The sequence below is a fragment of the Microcebus murinus genome, chromosome 18 (genome assembly GCF_040939455.1).
Source record: "Microcebus murinus isolate Inina chromosome 18, M.murinus_Inina_mat1.0, whole genome shotgun sequence".
In the NCBI taxonomy this organism is placed as follows: Eukaryota; Metazoa; Chordata; class Mammalia; order Primates; family Cheirogaleidae; genus Microcebus; species Microcebus murinus.
Genome location: NC_134121.1, coordinates 9674222 through 9691276, shown reverse-complemented (window position 1 = coordinate 9691276; position 17055 = coordinate 9674222). Strand labels below are relative to the sequence as shown.

Sequence of the window (17055 nt, the reverse complement as noted above, 5' to 3'; positions counted from 1 at the left end):
AAGCGGAACAGTACCGGAAGTCGCAGGGTGGGTCAAAGGAGGCGCGGTCTCCGAAGCTCATGGCGGGGCTGTTACTAGTGCCGGGCCGAATTATGCGGCCACCGGCTGGCCAAGTTTGGCGTCTCTTGCCTCTTGGACTCGGGATCTGGGGCCCGGCCCAGGAAGCCGCCAGAATCTTGCTGAGGCAATTCTGCGCGCGGCAGGAGGAGGTGTGGCGGGCCTCGGGGCTTGCTGGCAGGTGCCTGGGAAGCCGGCCCCTCAGCACGGCTATGCCACCACCCCCAGGGTCGTCGGGGCCGGAGGAGAAGGGCCGCAGAGACCCCACGCACCCCTCGAAGCCCGGGGTGAGTTTATCCCTAGAGCTCTTCCAGTGCTTGTCGCGGCTATCAGCCAGCGCGCTGTCCTTCTCATCCCACTTGGTCATAACCTCAGAAACTACTCGGCCTGGCCTAAAATTGCCCTCAGTGCGGCGGTCTTACCTGGGTCATAGAATCTCATCCTGCTTCCCCTGCTTTGCGGGTAGTCCCAGTCCTCCGGAGAGAAATTGAGAACCTACACCCTCTCTGCGTGATTAGATTCCCAGGCTTGGGTTTTATGTTAGCGTTTGCACCAGAAAAATAAAATGAGCTTGAGGTTTTCTGAACCTCAAGTTTACCATGATTGCGAAGTCAGAGCACCTTTATAATTTCTGCCACTCGAACCCCGTTCATGTATTCCCTGTATACGTTGAAATTGAAACAAAAAGTAGATCTTAGTTACGTACTGATATGCCTTTTTCTTGGGTTTCTCTTGAGTTCTAGTTCTGACCCCCAAAGAACTTAAGAGCCACACCCCTCTAATGATAAGTAAGAGAAGTGGGTTTTGGAGCTGGGGGAAGGTTAACGAATTAGGCCTAGGTGGCCTAATTCCCCCTTTTTGGTCCCCCTTTTGGGGGACTTGCAAAAGAGTACAAAGAAATAATCGATGTCATTTGCAAGAAGCCCCACTTTTAGATGCCTCTTCTACTTTGAGTTTGTTACTTCTGGAAGCCAGAGTTAGGTTAACCTTCCCCATTTCATTTATTTATTTATAATAATAAATAAGCTCCTTTGGGTGTTTTTTCACGTGAAAATAAACTGACTTAGGAACTTTCCCCAGGAAATGAGTGCTTTTGTAATTGTCTGTATTCAGATCTCAGAACTAATGGCATCCACAGAAACTTTCAGTGATTTCTCATCCCAGAAATATTTTGCTTATTTAAAAAGATCATTGCCTGTGTGTATATATGTTAAAAACTACTATAATAAATTTAGTATAGTTAAATGTTTGCATCTTACTAGGATCTTTATTTTTGAAATCTCTCCCCTAGTAGCCTGTTTCCTGGAAGTCTTTGGCAATCACATTTGCTATTGGAGGAGGTTTATTGGCTGGAATGAAGTACTTCAAGAAAGAAAAGATGGAACGTAAGTGAATATCATCTGGACAGCTCTGAATAAAGTCCTTCCTGGCTATGTACTAGCATGTTTTTTGCTGTTCTTAAACTTTTCAGTTTGAAATAATTTTCAATTTATGGAAGAGTTGCAAAGATGGCATAGAGAGTTCCCATTTACCTTTCACCCAGCTTCTCCTAATTTTAACTCCTACTTTATGGCACATTTAGCAGAACTAAGAAATTAAAATTAGCACAAAATTATTAACTAAACTACAGAGTTTATTTGGATTTCACCTTTTTCTATCAGTGTTTTTTGTCAGTTCCAAGATCCAATCTAGGACACACTGCCTAACAATACTAAAAAACCTTTGTGGACAGATTTACATGTGGACAAGGTGAAGTTTGGAGGGGACAAAGATGACAAAAGATGCAGTCCAGCCATTGAGGTGCACATGACAGGGAAAGACACAGATGTAAAGGATTTCACTAGATAAGGTTCTGCCAGGACAGAGAGAAGCTTTGAGCCAAATGAAGACCAAATCTTAGGATTTGAGAAGACTTCCTAGGGATCAGGCATGGGAACAGTGTGAGTGGGTACTGCAAACCACTGGGTATCAGCAGAAGGAGAGGCCAGAGGCTGACTATGGATGAGGGGAAGATAGAACCTGGTCAGAGAATGCCAGGAACTGCTCTGAATTAGAATCTTGAAATGTTTAGAATTTTTTCATAAGAACTTTATATTTTAGTGAATATTTCAAGACTTTTAAAATTTGGTTTAGAAGTTTTTGATAAATCTTTAAAGTATTGCCTAAATCTTTCTTGATGACATTATACAGAGGGTAATGTTTAAATCTGGGAGTGAGAATTTATAGGCTTTAGGATATAACTTAGCAATATAAGTCCCATACTGAAATATATGACATTATTGGCATAACAAGCAATATTGATAAGATTTTCATATTCCAGTAAGCAATAAGTTCCTTTAGTTTTACAAAGAAACAAAACTGGAAAGCTAAGAAAATAATGGCAGAGAAAATTCTGTAATATATAAGCTTCTTTGACTTCAGTCTGGAATTTTAAATGCAATGTTAACATTTGTTTTATTAAAAATTTTTATTATGAAGCTAGGCATGGTGGTTCACACCTATAATCCCAGTGCTTTGGGAGGCCAAGCCAGGAGGATTGCTTTAGGCCAGGAGTTAGATCAGCCTGGGCAACATAGCAAGAGCCCATCTCTACAAAAAATTTTAAAAATTGACCAGGTATGGAACCTATAATTCCAGCTACTCAGGAGGGTCATGTAAGCCCAGGAATTTGAGGCTGCTATGAACTATGATTGGGCTGCTGCACTCCTGCATTGATGACAGAGCAAGACCCTGTCTCTTAAAAAAAAAATTAATGAAATAATCTTAAAAGTGATACTAAATAATTTAAGGGCGTTTACTGATGTGATGCCTCATCGTCTCCAAATACTTTATGGTATATTTCCTGCAAACAAGGACATTCTCCACATAACCACAACATACAGAAAATTAATGGTGATAGGTTATTACTTTTCAATCTTTAGACAGTTGTCAAGTTTTGAATACAGTTCAGTCTTCAAGTTTTGCTACTTGGTGTTCTTTATAGCAAAAGGATCCAGTTCAAAACCACACCTTGTACCTACTTATCTCTTCAGTCTCCTTCAATTTGTAACTGTTTCCCAGGCTTTCATGAATGACCATGACAACTTTGAAGGTTACAGGGCAGTTATTTTGTAGAACGTCCCTTAGTTTGCATTTGATGTTTCTCCGTGATTAAATTCAGGTTGTGCACCTTTGGCAGAAATATCACAAGAGCAATGTTTTGTTCTCATTGCATCTAGTCAGGAACCACATATCAGTTGGCTCATTACTAATAATGTTTAGTTGCATCACTTGATTAAGCTGGTGTGTCTAATAGGTTTTTCTACTGAAAAGTTACTCCTTTGTGTAATTAATATGTATTTTGTGTTGTGTGTTTACATATTCTGTTCCTCATCAAACTATTGATATCTTTGAACTCATGGTTTCCTATATATTCATTGAATTTTAATCCATATTCTCTTTATTTTGATGTTTAAGTTGTTCCAGATTGACCAGTGGGTGCACCTTCAAGCAAGCTTTGATGTCTTTTTTTTTTTTTTTTTTTTGAGACAGAGTCTCACTTTGTTGCTCAGGCTAGAGTGAGTGCCGTGGCGTCAGCCTAGCTCACAGCAACCTCAAACTCCTGGGCTCAAGCGATCCTGCTCAGCCTCCCGAGTAGCTGGGACTACAGGCATGTGCCACCATGCCCGGCTAATTTTTTTTTCTATATATATTAGTTGACCAATTAATTTCTTTTATTTATAGTAGAGACGGGGTCTCACTCTTGCTCAGGTTGGTTTCGAACTCCTGAGCTCAAACAATCCGCCCACCTCTGCCTCCCAGAGAGCTAGGATTACAGGCGTCAGCCACGGCACCTGGCCTTTGATGTCTTTTTGACATCTCCAGTGTTCTTTGAATTCTGCTTTCCTTCTGCTGCAAGAGGCTCCAGGCTTATCTTGTACTTTCTCTGCTCTAGCCCTGTATTTAGCCATTTCTCCAAAAAGCTGTTTCTTTTTAGCAGAGAACGATGTTTAGAAGTCAGGTTCTGGGCTCGTTGCTCTTGGGGTGTGTCTGCTCCTGGATCTTCTCAGTGGACAGAGATAGGAAATAGATGTATTTACATCTATATTTATTTTGTATCTCTCTATATAGAAACCATAAGTTCACCCTGATACCTCCAGTGTCATTCCAGTACTTCAGGATTCATTCTAGTTTCCCCCTTCTCCATTGTTGACTTTCCTTTTGTAACTCTCTTATCTTTAATATATTTGTTTATTTCATCAATTCCCCATATGTAACTAAGGTCCTATCACCACTGCTCCCTCCCCATGCAGCTGTCATCCTCAGCGTGCTCAGGCTTGGACTCCTCATGCCAGTCTGCCCACCTCAGCCTACCTGGGTCCAGACATTCTATTCTGGGCCACCATGGCCCCACCCCCACCCCCAGCATGGCCACACTTCATGGCTTAGAACTGAATTATTCTGGAAGAGGAAGAAATATTTTTACCTTTTTCTTTTCTCTTTTCTCTCTTTTTTTAATAGTGCTTACTACATACCATAGCATTCAATTTGATTATGGTTTTTTTTATGCTCATTTTTCTGAAAAGATTTCTTGAGCTTCTTAAAAACTGAAACTATTTTTTCCACATTTTGTGCCTCCATAGTCATTATATAGTACTGACCATGTATCAGGCATTTGTGTACCTCTGGTTAGACTGAACTTTTTTTTGGTGTGTATGTTTGTGTCTCCTGAAGAGCTGGAGAAGGAACGGCAGCGAAGCATTGGAAAGCCTTTACTTGGGGGACCATTTTCTCTCACAACTCACACTGGAGAACCTAAAACTGACAAGGACTACCTGGGTCAGTGGGTACTGATTTATTTTGGTTTCACTCATTGCCCTGACATCTGTCCAGAAGAACTAGAAAAAATGATTCAAGTTGTGAATGAAATAGGTAAGAAAGCCATCACTAACTATACAAAGTATATGTTTACTTGATGTTACTATCTTTTTCACATTCTTGTATTACTGTTAGGTTGGGTATTGTAATAATTTGGTTTGCAAGAGCATACACTCTTAGCACTTGACTTGTTTGTTGTTTTGATTCCTGTGACCTTATTCTCCACCAAAGGAAATATAATTTGATGCTAAATATTAGATCACTTAAAAATGTCTGTGTGGTCTGGGTCTCACTTAACTCTGCTTTTATGTCCTTTCCTTTATCATAGCCTTTTGTCACTGACACTGCTGTTGCCTTTTCCCTCGTGACTGTGATGGTTAGTCTAGGAAATCTATGGAATGGTACTGCAGTCAGTGGCATTTTATTAGTACCAATAAGAAGAAAGGATGCCTCCTTCTCAAAATGAATTGCGTCCGGATATTCAGTTCTTATTAATAGTTTACCTTGCCCTTGACATATGGTGGTAAGGGAAAAAATTACAAACACTGGATTGAATTAGGAGATGAGATAGCCACATGATGTGATCTGGAGTAACAACATTTATGCACTGGTATTTTTTTTTTTTTTTTTGATACAAGGTCTCACTTTGTTGCCCAGGCTAGAGTAAGTGCCATGGCGTCAGCCTAGCTCACAGCAACCTCAAACTCCTGGGCTCAAGCGATCCTGCTGCCTCAGCCTCCCGAGTAGCTGGGACTACAGGCATGTGCCACCATGCCCAGCTAATTTTTTCCATATATATTAGTTGGCCAATTAATTTATTTCTATTTATAGTAGAGACGGGGTCTCACTCTTGCTTAGGCTGGTTTCGAACTCTTGACCTCGAGCAATCCGTCCGCCTCGGCCTCCCAGAGTGCTAGGATTACAGGTGTGAGCCACCGTGCCCAGCGTATGCACTGGTATTTGATAGGATGTGTATCTGATTCCACCACAGGTAGTACTTCTGTATATGAATCTGTTCTTCCTAGAAGCCATCCTGCCCCCTTCTCTGTTCTCTGCACCTGAATGTTAAGATATCCTGTGTTTCCTTAATACCTTACTGTCACACTAAACTCTCCTGTCATTGCTGGTTTCCTTTGTCTTTTCCCTTAAGGTATGAATACTGACTAACTGGAACTTCCTTTCAGATGATATTCCATCTCTGCCAAATTTAACTCCACTTTTCATCACCATTGACCCAGAGAGGGACACAAAAGAAACCATTGCAAATTATGTGAAAGGTATGTCTTCTTATACTTTACATCTATTTAGCTCTTACAGTTTTTGAAATATCAATTCATTTACCTCACAATGCCTTGTAAAATAGGACAAGTGGTGGTGTCACCATTTTTACAGGTGAATAAAAAGATGAAGCTCAGAATCATTACTGTGACTAGTCAGTATGTAAATAAGAAACACAGAACAAATGAAAATTCTCCTTCATAACATATAAGTCAAATTGTTTTATGACTACCAGTAAAGATCTGGAGGAAATATTTTCTAACTATTTAAATCACATTCTTAATGTAGTTTTAAGAAAATATATGTAGTTCTGAAATACACTAAAGTTGAAAAATATTATAAGACATATATTATAGTTTTTCATTGCACCATATGAGAAAAAAATTTGCTTTGCAGTTAAGTTGATACCAGGTCAAAATATCTGTATCTTATATCCCAAATAATCCCAACACAGGTGTGAGATTCTACTCTGAACTTCTGTTAAAGGGCTGGACAACTAATACTCATCATTCCAAAATAGCAGTTATAACAAAGTTCAGGGGCCGGGCACTGTGGCTCACGCCTGTAATCCTAGCTCTTGGGAGGCCGAGGCGGGCGGATTGCTCAAGGTCAGGAGTTCAAAACCAGCCTGAGCAAGAGTGAGACCCTGTCTCTACTATAAATAAAAAGAAATCAATTGGCCAACTGATAAATATATAAAAAATTAGCCGGGCATGGTGGCAAATGCCTGTAGTCCCAGCTACCAGGGAGGCTGAGGCAGAAGGATTGCTTGAGCCCAGGAGTTTGAGGTTGCTGTGAGCTAGGCTGACGCCACGGCACTCACTCTAGCCTGGGCAACAAAGCGAGACTCTGTCTCAAAAAAAAAAAAAAGTTCAGGGCTAAGGGTAAATCATTCATCTCCTGTATTTGCTGTTAAGTTTTTGGAATTTATGTGAATGAGCCATTAGAAGTCACTTAAAACATCTGGATTCATCAGACTACTGAAATGATAGCCCAACATTCAATAAGCAATTCCTTCTTCCAAAGGTATAGAAGCCTATTTTTGTTCCTTGAGTAAACTCATTCTAAATTAAGAAATCGTTCTAAAAAGGCAGGATGGCTTGTCTTTCTTTTCTGCTCTGGGAGTAAATGAAGAGAAAGGTGAATGAAACTTGACATAGCTGCATATCCAAAATTTTTTTTAACTGAATTGCTGAAATTGCAGTATTTTTCTAAATACCAACTTGAATTTTTAAAAAAATCTCCCAAAATGATTTGGGAGATGTGATTTGGGAGTAATGATTACATCATTGATCACTATATGGGAGTGCTGTTGAAGAATATTAACATGAGGCTTTGATATTTCAGTTAGATACAGCGACTCAAATGTCTACTCATTTGGGAAAATTACGGTTTGGTTAATATGTGATAAAAATAATTGCCATAATACATTTAAATTGAAGATTGTGCATAATCCACTGAATTCATTAGTAAATGAATATGCTATTGCCCAAATTTCTGACAAACGTGCAAACTGTGGACATAAATCCTGCTTAAATATATATAATAAAAAACTCTAGACTTGAAGAAGAAAGTATAAACCCTTATAACCTTTGGTTAGGCAATGATTTCTTACATATCAAACCAAAAGAACTATATATAAAAAGCAAAATTGACAAATTTGGACTTCATCAAAATTGAAAACTGCTCTTTGAAAGACACTATTAAGAGACTGAAATGACACACCATACACTGGCAGGAAATATTTGTAAATCATGTACCTAACTTGTACCTAGAATATAAATAATATATCAGTCTATATACATATACATGTGAAAACCTAACGAACTCCATAAAAATGGGCAGAAGATGTGAACAGACACTTCATTAAAGTGGCAAATGTGAGCATGAAAAGATGCTTAACATTACTGGTCATTAGGAAAATGCATATTAAAACTATAATGAGATATTACTAACCATCTACTAGAGTGGCCAAAATTAAAATGACCGTACCAAGTGTGGTGGGGATGGGAGGAGCTAGAACTCTAATATTCTGACGACAGGAACACAAAAAATCTACATCCACTTTAGGAAACATTTTGTCAGTATCTTAAAAAGTTAAACATATACCAACTATATAATCTAGCCATTCCAATCCTAGGTGCTTACTCAAAAGAAATGAAAGCATATGTCCACACAAAAACTTGTCCATGGATGCTCTTGGCAACTTTATTTGTGACAGCCAGTAAGTGGGAAAAACCCAAATGTCCATCATTGGACCTATTTACAGTCCACTGATTTTCCACAGAGGCACAAAGGACATTTGCTGGGGAAAGAATAGTCTCTTCAATAAATGGTACTGGGAAAACTGGATGTCCACATGCAGAATGAAACTAGACCCTTTTCTGTCACCATATACAAAAGTCAGTTTAACATGCATTAAAGACTAAGACCCCAAACTACAAGACTATTAGAAGAAAACATAGGGGAAGTGCCTCAGGACATTGGTCAGAGAAGATTTTATGGATAAGGCCTTAAAAGCACAGATAACAGAGGCAAAAATAGATAGATGGTTTTATATAAAACTAAAAAGCTTCTGCATAGTAAAAGAAACAATTAACAGAATGAGGAGATAACCTGCAGAATGGGAGAAAATATTTGGAAACTATTCATGTGACTAGGGATTAGTATTCAGAATATATAAGGAACTCAACTTTTATCTCAACAGCAAAAAAACAAATAATCCAATTAAAAATGAGCAAATGATCTGAATAGACATCTCAAAAGAAGACATTAAAGTAACCAACAGATATATGAAAAAATGCTCAAAATCTCTAGTCAGAAAAATGCAAATCAGAACCACAATGAGGGCTGAGAAGCCAAAAGGAGTCTAGAAAGTTAGTCAGAGCTTTGGGTCTGGCTTCAGAATTTGGGGCTATTTCCTAAGGCTTATGGAGCCTCGGAAATTTTTTTTTAACATGATAGTGCAGTGTGTGAGTTGAAATTGTTCAGCTGCAAGGAATAGAAATCAGTTCAAAACAGCTTAAGCAAAATGAGGGAATTTATTATAAGTATTCACAGGAATTTGACAAATCCTAAGAGCAGGAGTAGTTCTCAGGAAGAGACTGGATTCATGATCTGGAAATTCTTAGGAAAGCCAGGAGTCAGTCTGTTTCTCTCTGTTGCTTATATGCCCTGTGTATCTACTCCATTAGTTTCTCTTTTTCTGTTTGCACCTTTAATTTCTCTACTTCTCCAAAAATAGGGTGGACAATAGCCACCCTACAGTCCTCAAGTTATAAATTATGGTTCTGTCTGGAGGACATTATGCTAAGAGAAATAAGCCAGGCAGAGAAAGACAAATACAGCCTGGATCTCTCTGATCTACTTATTCCTTCCTCGTACACTGTTGGTGGGAATGTAGATTAGTGCAGACATAATGGAGAACAGAATGGAAGTTCTTTAGTGTATCTCAGAACTACATGTAAGTATTTCTTAAAAACTAAATTAATTAAAAATATGATTTTAAATAATTAGAAAGTATTCTTTCCAGATCTTTACTAATAGTCATAAAAGGATTTGACTTAAATGTTATAAAAGAGAATTTTCATTTGTTCTGTGTGAATTCTTTTCCTTTAAATCATAAAGAAATGTTTGGGGACTCACAGGAAGAAAGTAGCAATCAGGCTGCTTTATAACTGATACTGTTTTTATGAAGTCTAGATGGTGGTTTTATTTTTACTAGCTTTTATTTTTCACTGTTTTTCTCATTTTTTATGTAGAATTTTCTCCTAAACTGATTGGCTTGACTGGCACAAAAGAAGAAATCGATCAAGTGGCCCGAGCTTACAGGGTGTATTATAGCCCTGGTCCCAAGGATGAAGATGAGGACTACATAGTAAGTAAATGCTCAGGTTTTACCATGTGCCCCGCTCCCAGATCCCAAATCTTCATACAGCTTTGAATGACTTGCTTCTGAGTGAAAGAAAACCTAAGATTGTTGCAAATTCCTTAGGAATTTTAGATATTTGAAAGGATAACAAAAGCATATTTTTAAAATTTATATTCACTGTTCTCCTTAATTGCCTGTTTTACTTTTCTAGTGACACATAAAATTATGGGGCAATATAAAATCAAATACATGGGTACCATGTTGGAAATAAAGAGGAGCCATCATTTTGGGACAAGTCTTATTTCAGTTTAAAAACATCGTATTAGTTCTCTCTGCCCCCCAGTAGGAGGTATAGTAAATTGCTCCTTTTGAGACACAGTTTTAGACCATGGGGAACTGCACTTTTTGGTTGAATGAGAATTCTGAAAAGCAAGAGAAGACAAAAACTATTGGAAGATAAACTTTTGTAAGGTTTATTTGCATATCAATTATGTGCCTTGCACAGTCAGGTTTTTAATATATTCTTTTTAATGATAAGGAACAGGAATTCTGTTAAGTTGTACTTCTGTGGCTCTTACATTAAAGAGCTATCTTCACGTTCATCAGCACTTCCCCAGAAGTCTTGGGCTAATGCCCAAGTTACTGTGTATCTTTGCTTATCAGTGGTTTCACAGGGAAGCACCAACAAAGGGCATAAGGACCACCCCATCCACCCAGTTTTTTCTCAATGTAGACATTTTTCTCCTATCAGATTAAGAGTTGACATTGTATCTTAGTGTGATTTCAGTTCTTTTCCCTCAATTGTCATACTCTGCTTTTTCTATAATATTGTTTGGGCAAAATAATTATCATGAAAGTCTTTCCAGCTGCAAAGCTGGTTTTGTAGGAAAAAAAAATGTACAGGACCCTGAATCACTGATCTTCCAGCTCCCTGAGCCTGTCCGAGGTGTGATGTGCGGAGGGGACTTCTCACTGTGGTGCTTTGTCTCTACAGCCCACCCTGGTTTCTCTGTCACCTTTGAACCTGGGACATATTGTGGCCCTGTAGCCTGTGGCCTAAACTAAAAGCAGGCTTCTGGCCACTTTGCCTCGATTAATCCCAAACAGCAGTTTTATCTTCCAGGTCTGCTGCCTTTTAGAGTTAGGGAAACTTGGATTCATTGGGAAAAATGACAAGAGAAAAATGAGCATTTTTACTTAAGCCCTAACTCTAAAGAAATTAGAGGGCCTCTCCTGTGGTTTCTTGCTATACAAGCAGCATGGGAAGGATGAGAGAAGAGCAGAGGGGCATAGTGGCCAAGAGAGGAAGCCATGGAAAAGGAACTTTTGAGACTTCTTTCCTTCTTCTATAGAGAGTTGTATTAACTGGTTTTGAGTTTAACTGATGATGACCTAATCAATCTGACTTCCAGCATTAAATGAGTTTTATTAAATCATTCATCAATGTAATATAGCCCTAAACTAGGTAACCTTCCCTAGTCTTGTGCTTAGAGCTCATAGCTGTGAAATTAAAAAGAAATTTTATAAATAAAACCAAATAGCCTCTTCAGGTCATATATGGTGCAAAAATAAAAAAAAAAAAAAACCTAAAAATAATAATAGCCTATAAAACTTAAATTTAAAACATTCAGTTAAAGTGACAGGATGTTTTCCTGAAACCAAAGTGCCACTCACCACAAGAATGGGATTTGGGTCAGACTGCTATTAGATGCACAGCTATATTCAACTGCCCCTCAGGGTCTTTCTATTTAAAATACTTTGTGGTGGCTCACGCCTGTAATCCTAGCAGTCTGAGAGGCCAAGGCAGGAGGATCGCTTGTGGTTAGGAGTTCAAGACCAGTCTGAACAAGAGTGAGACCCCCATCTCTACTAAAAAATAGAAAGAAATTAGTTGGACAACTAAATATATAGAGAAAAAAATTAGCCAGGCATGGTGACACATGCCTATAGTCCCAGCTACTCGGGAGGCTGAGGCAGAAGGATTGCTTGAGCCCAGGAGTTTGAGGTTGCTGTGAGCTAGGCTGACCCCACGGCACTCTAGCCTGGGCAACAGAGCGAGACTCTCTCAAAAAATAAAAAAATAAAATACTTTGAAATGTTTGTGTAGCCTGCCTTGATGGGTTGGTGTTGACTTGGCAAAAATGTGTCATGTTCATGTTACCTGCCTGTAACCAGCAGTGTACAGCTAGTGATATCATAAACCAAACATAGGCTGGGCACTGAAATTTGTACTCATAATGCAGATAATCCAGAATATGGATATTAATTTTTTTAATCTTACAAATTAAAATGCAAATATATAATTCTTATGGAGACTTTTTGGACCGTCTAGAATACATGCTAGGCCCCGTTTTGAGAAATACTGGTCTCTTGCCATAAGAATTTGACCTTATGATAAGAATCAATGAGGAATTCATTGCTATACATTTTCTAAATCAACCAATAGGAGGAGACACTCTCCAGCTTCTTAGGTTTTTCATTAGTGTGACTTCTGTCCCTTGAGGTCACAGATTTTCATCCACAAGATGGTTTGGGAAACTTCTGTTAAGATTTAAGGACCTGCAAGGAGTGAGGGACTGCCTTAAAGGTTACCCTTGAGATGTAATGGATTGAGGTTTTCTGAATCTCAGACAACAGTAACAAAAGGTAAGCTTCTGCCTTTTGAATGGAATCTTCAGACTGATAATGTATATAAACTGGACATGCCAAACATTTGGAATCCCATAGAAAACTAAATTTGCACATTATTGCCTTATATATGATATTGCATTATTATATAAGTATTATAATAGAAAATACTTTTGAAAAAAGAATACAAATGGCTTTCAAACCTAAGATGTTCAGTTTCATAATAAAAGAAATGTGAATTGTATAACAAGATGCCATTTTTCACCTATTCAGCAATAGACAGAAAGTTTGAAAATGCATTGTCAAAATTGGAAAAACAGGAAATACAGTGTTGAGAACAGGAGCTTTTGTGCATTTTTGATAGGAATAAACTGATACATGCACACTCTTCAGAGGGCAATTTGGCAATTTCTCTCAACATTTAAAATAAAATACTTTTTAGGTCAAAGATTCTACGTTTTGGAATTTATATACCCTGCGGCATCGTTTGTAAAGAGAAAAGACTTGAAAACCAACCAACCATTTTTAAAAATAAACTATTATGTATGTACTAAAACATAAAAATATTCAATACATTGTTAAATGAGAAAACAAGTAATGTATATTGTTACCTGTGTATGAAAAGAAATAGGTGGTGATGGATATATACACACAGTAGGGAATGCAGAGTTCTCTGGAAGAATAGAGAAGGAACTGTTGGCAATGGCCCCCTGCGGGTAGAAGAACTGAGGGAATCTGGGAGTCCAGAATGGGAGGAAGGCTTTCCTTGTATATGTTTACTGGATATTCTTTTTGTTTTTAATGTACATGTATTACCTTCTCAAAAAATAAAACATTATACAAAAAAAAAAAAAAAAACCCTTGCATGTTATAAAAACTGAGTTGCTGCCGTCCGGTAGAATTAAAGATAGTGGCATCATGGTGGTAACACTTTGAAATTGGACAAATCCCAGATTTTAAGATTAGATCTGGCACTTAATAATTATATAGCTTACCCTCTCCAGCTTGTTGTATCATTTGTAGAGGAGGAGGATACCTGTCTCATGGGCTAAGATGACACATGAAAAAAACTTGTCAATAAATGCTGGTGTTTTCTTTTTCTATACTAGGAAGTACTAGAACTTGGAAGATCTCTGTATTAGAATAAATGTAAATTTGCTTTGCCCACAACCCAATTGAGTATTAAGAAGTGACCACCAATAAATTTGACAGAAAACAATATTATTATTGTATACTAGAAAGTAATTTATAGTAAGAACACTCATAAAATAGTCCCACACACTATAAGTCTGTTTTTTAAGGGAGAGAGAAAAGAAAGAATTGAGAAAAGGAAGAAATAGGGAGAAAGAGCAGTATAAGTTTTTGTGTAAGGCTTAAAGAGAGAACTGGAGACTTAATTCTGATTTCTGTATTAGATGTGTGCAGAAACATAGATCCCCTGTCTTGCTCCAGTAGTAAATTATTTCACAACACATGAAATCGCCAGCTGTTTGAGCTCTTGGTGTACGTTCTTTCCTTATGTGGGTAGGCAAGTGGGACTTTCCATTTGCTAGCTTCTCATGAATGTGTGTATATAAAAAAAATAATAACCTCATAGACATGTAATGTGTGTTGGGATATATATGGGGGAGTAGCTCCAGTTTGGTATGTGTGATCACATTCCTATCTTTCTTTTTATCTTGCCAAGTAGCAATAGAGCCTGCAATAAATTCCAAAGGCACTTAAGTGACAAATCTGCTTATTTAAAATTAGATTTTGTGGAAGCATCTAACTAAAGAAATTGATGACTAATCTAAATTTAAGTTAAGAACTTTGCCAGGAAAATGGATGATGCATTTAAGATGACTCTTTAGGGGTACAGCAACTGTGGCCCCTGAGAATTTGCTTTCCAGGCTTTGCTTCAGATAGGATTGCTCAGTGCAGTGTATATAAAAATTTCCTAGGTGAGAAAAGCATGTCTTTTCCTGTTTCTGTTTAAATTACTAATATCAGGACTAAATATTGTGTTATAATTTGTAGATCATTTAATTAAACCAGTGGTTAGTTTTCTGGTTTCCTCTTATAAAACATGGTAAACAGAATTTAGACAGTAATGAATGACAACCAGTTCCTCCTAAAACATAAAAGGAATACACCTAACGACTTACTAAAAAAAGTAATTTTTCAACAACACTTTTAATTCCATGTGACATCTCTTTATACTATGGTTAAGGGGTCAGATGAGATATTTTACTCAAAGTGAAAGTATTTCCAAATAAGCATTGCTGTTTCGCAAGCACTGACTGTTTTATGAAGGCCTGCAGCAGCCATGTCTTAAAACATGGATTCTTTTTCTAAGAGAATGTGTGTAGATGAGTGTATTAAGGATTGAATCAAAAGAATTCCATGTGTTCTAACTGATGTTATAAGTAATAGCCAGTGCAAAATTTTGGAACACAAAAGATTATAGACAATCCTTCACTTTAAATGTGCTATAATAAGCTTAGGCCCATTCTATAAGTAATAGATGCTACAATAGTTATTTAAGCATTAATGTAAAGTTCTCTTATCCTGCAGCATTTATTCAGTAAAATAAGCAGTTTATTTTGGTAATAATCTTTGTTACACTCCCCCCCTCCTTTTCTCTGCAGGTGGATCATACAATAATAATGTACTTGATTGGACCAGATGGTGAGTTTCTAGATTATTTTGGCCAGAACAAGAAGAATGGAGAAATAGCTGGTTCAATTGCTGCACACATGTGGGCACACAGGAAAAAGAGCTAGCCAAAGCAGCGTTGCCGGAAGCAGTATTCTCTTGCTAAAGAGGAAGGAAGCTTTGTCTCCCATAGGAGCCAATATATACATGCAACCTACAGAGTGACCTGTGTACCGTGAGAACATCTCCATTCTGGATGGGATATTATTACCCTTGTGTTCAGCCAAAATAGATTCTTGGAAATGTAAAGATTACAACCTAAAGTCTTTCAAGTAGCTGCGGTGAGACCAGAAGACCAAGATGAAGTGCAGCCAGTGAAGAGTGGACGTGGTGGAAGGGCACAGCAGGGAGAGGCACGGCTAGTGCGTTTCCCCTCCAAGCAGCTCTGCTGCCTCTCCAGCATCTTGGACCCCTGCCATACAGGTTGTGGGACTGAACTTTGCAGAAAAGAGTGTGATTTCTATGGCGCTTTGCTTTCATCTTGAATTCTTTGCTGAGTTCTTGGTGTCTGATAACAGTCTAATTAGGTTCTCTGCCATTCAAAGTTAATCTTTACACTTGAAACCATAAGTTTAGTCTTTCTTGTTAATGAATATCACTGTCAGGTTTGCCTTTGATTACCCTGTCAGCAGGTGTCAATTTGACTAATGAAGAGGGAATCTATTTGGAGAAAACCTTTGGTCCAAATTTTCTAGGGGTCTTTGTCATGAGTTTTAGCTAAATGATGTGCCAGGTTTTCAATGACATGCCAAGTGGAAATAAGAGGATATTGATCATGAATGTGATACAGAGTACTTTTCTGCACATACTGCACTGTGTGTAAAATAAAGGTGATTGGGTTTTGCAACTCAAACAAGCATGACCTTTCTCAGGGATGAGGAGTGGAGTGGGTGCCTAGATGGCAGCACAGCACACAGCTCTCAGGGCAGAGCTGAATTCACGGAGTCTGGGGTGGGATGCAGAGACTTCCATTCATAACAGATATCACAGGTGACTCAGATGCTTGTGGTCCAGGAACCACACCTTGAGAGTGTTTTGGGGGAAAATAATTTCACCCATCTTGGTGTGTTAGCAAAAAAAAAAAAAAAAAAGATTGTTGAGTGATAGAGTGAATCTTGGCTTTTGTTTCTAAATGTAACTGCCCTGGACATCAGGGCTTGACTATCACCTTTTCCATCTGAAGCTGCTCTTCTGGGGCAAAGTTCTCTGAAAGTTTTTCAGTAAATCCTAAGATGCAGCAAATATAATGCCTAGTCAGACAACAGATTCTTTTTATACATCAGTTATGGGTTTACATGCATATGATACAGGCCTTTGGTTTTTAAATTCTCAGTACTTATGTTAAACCTAATATAAGTATTTATATTATATTAGGAAAAGAAAAATTCTATGCTGTTAGTGACTGAATCATGTCCCCCAAAATTCATACACCAAAGTCATAATCTCAGTACTTTAGAATGTGATTGTATTTGGAGATAGAAACTTTGAGAAGGTAATTAAATTAAAATGAAGCTGTTAGCATGGGTCCTAAACCAATATGACTTGTGTTCTAAAAAAACAATAGGAGTTTAGGACACACACATGCACGGTGAGGAGACCATATGAAGACAGAAAACAGCCATCTGCAAGCCAAGCAGAGAGGTCTCCAGAAGAAACCAACCCTGCTG

General features: G+C 38.1%; 1 protein-coding gene across 2 annotated transcripts; it reads left to right on the top strand.

Annotated features, from left to right (window-relative positions):
• Nucleotides 1-2: 2 nt before the first annotated feature.
• Nucleotides 3-16810, top strand: SCO1 (synthesis of cytochrome C oxidase 1). 2 transcript variants are annotated; one of them, XM_012777681.3, is made up of 6 exons: nt 3-344; nt 1352-1442; nt 4771-4968; nt 6099-6191; nt 9954-10069; nt 15322-16810. In XM_012777681.3, exons 1-6 carry the CDS (start codon nt 60-62, stop codon nt 15454-15456), a joined length of 918 nt encoding a protein of 305 aa, XP_012633135.1. In that variant the 5' UTR covers nt 3-59; the 3' UTR covers nt 15457-16810. The 2 variants fall into 2 exon arrangements, with proteins under 2 accessions (XP_012633135.1, XP_012633145.1); XM_012777691.2 differs by having other exon boundaries at nt 216-344; nt 1349-1442.
• The last annotated feature ends 245 nt before the right edge of the window (nt 16811-17055 follow it).

Coding starts and splice junctions, on each gene's coding strand:
- SCO1 (XM_012777681.3), top strand. CDS start 60: ATGGCGGGGCTGTTACTAGTGCCGGGCCGAATTATGCGGCCACCGGCT. Junction 1,443..4,770: donor CAAGAAAGAAAAGATGGAAC/GTAAGTGAATAT, acceptor TGTCTCCTGAAG/AGCTGGAGAAGGAACGGCAG. Junction 6,192..9,953: donor CATTGCAAATTATGTGAAAG/GTATGTCTTCTT, acceptor TTTTTTATGTAG/AATTTTCTCCTAAACTGATT.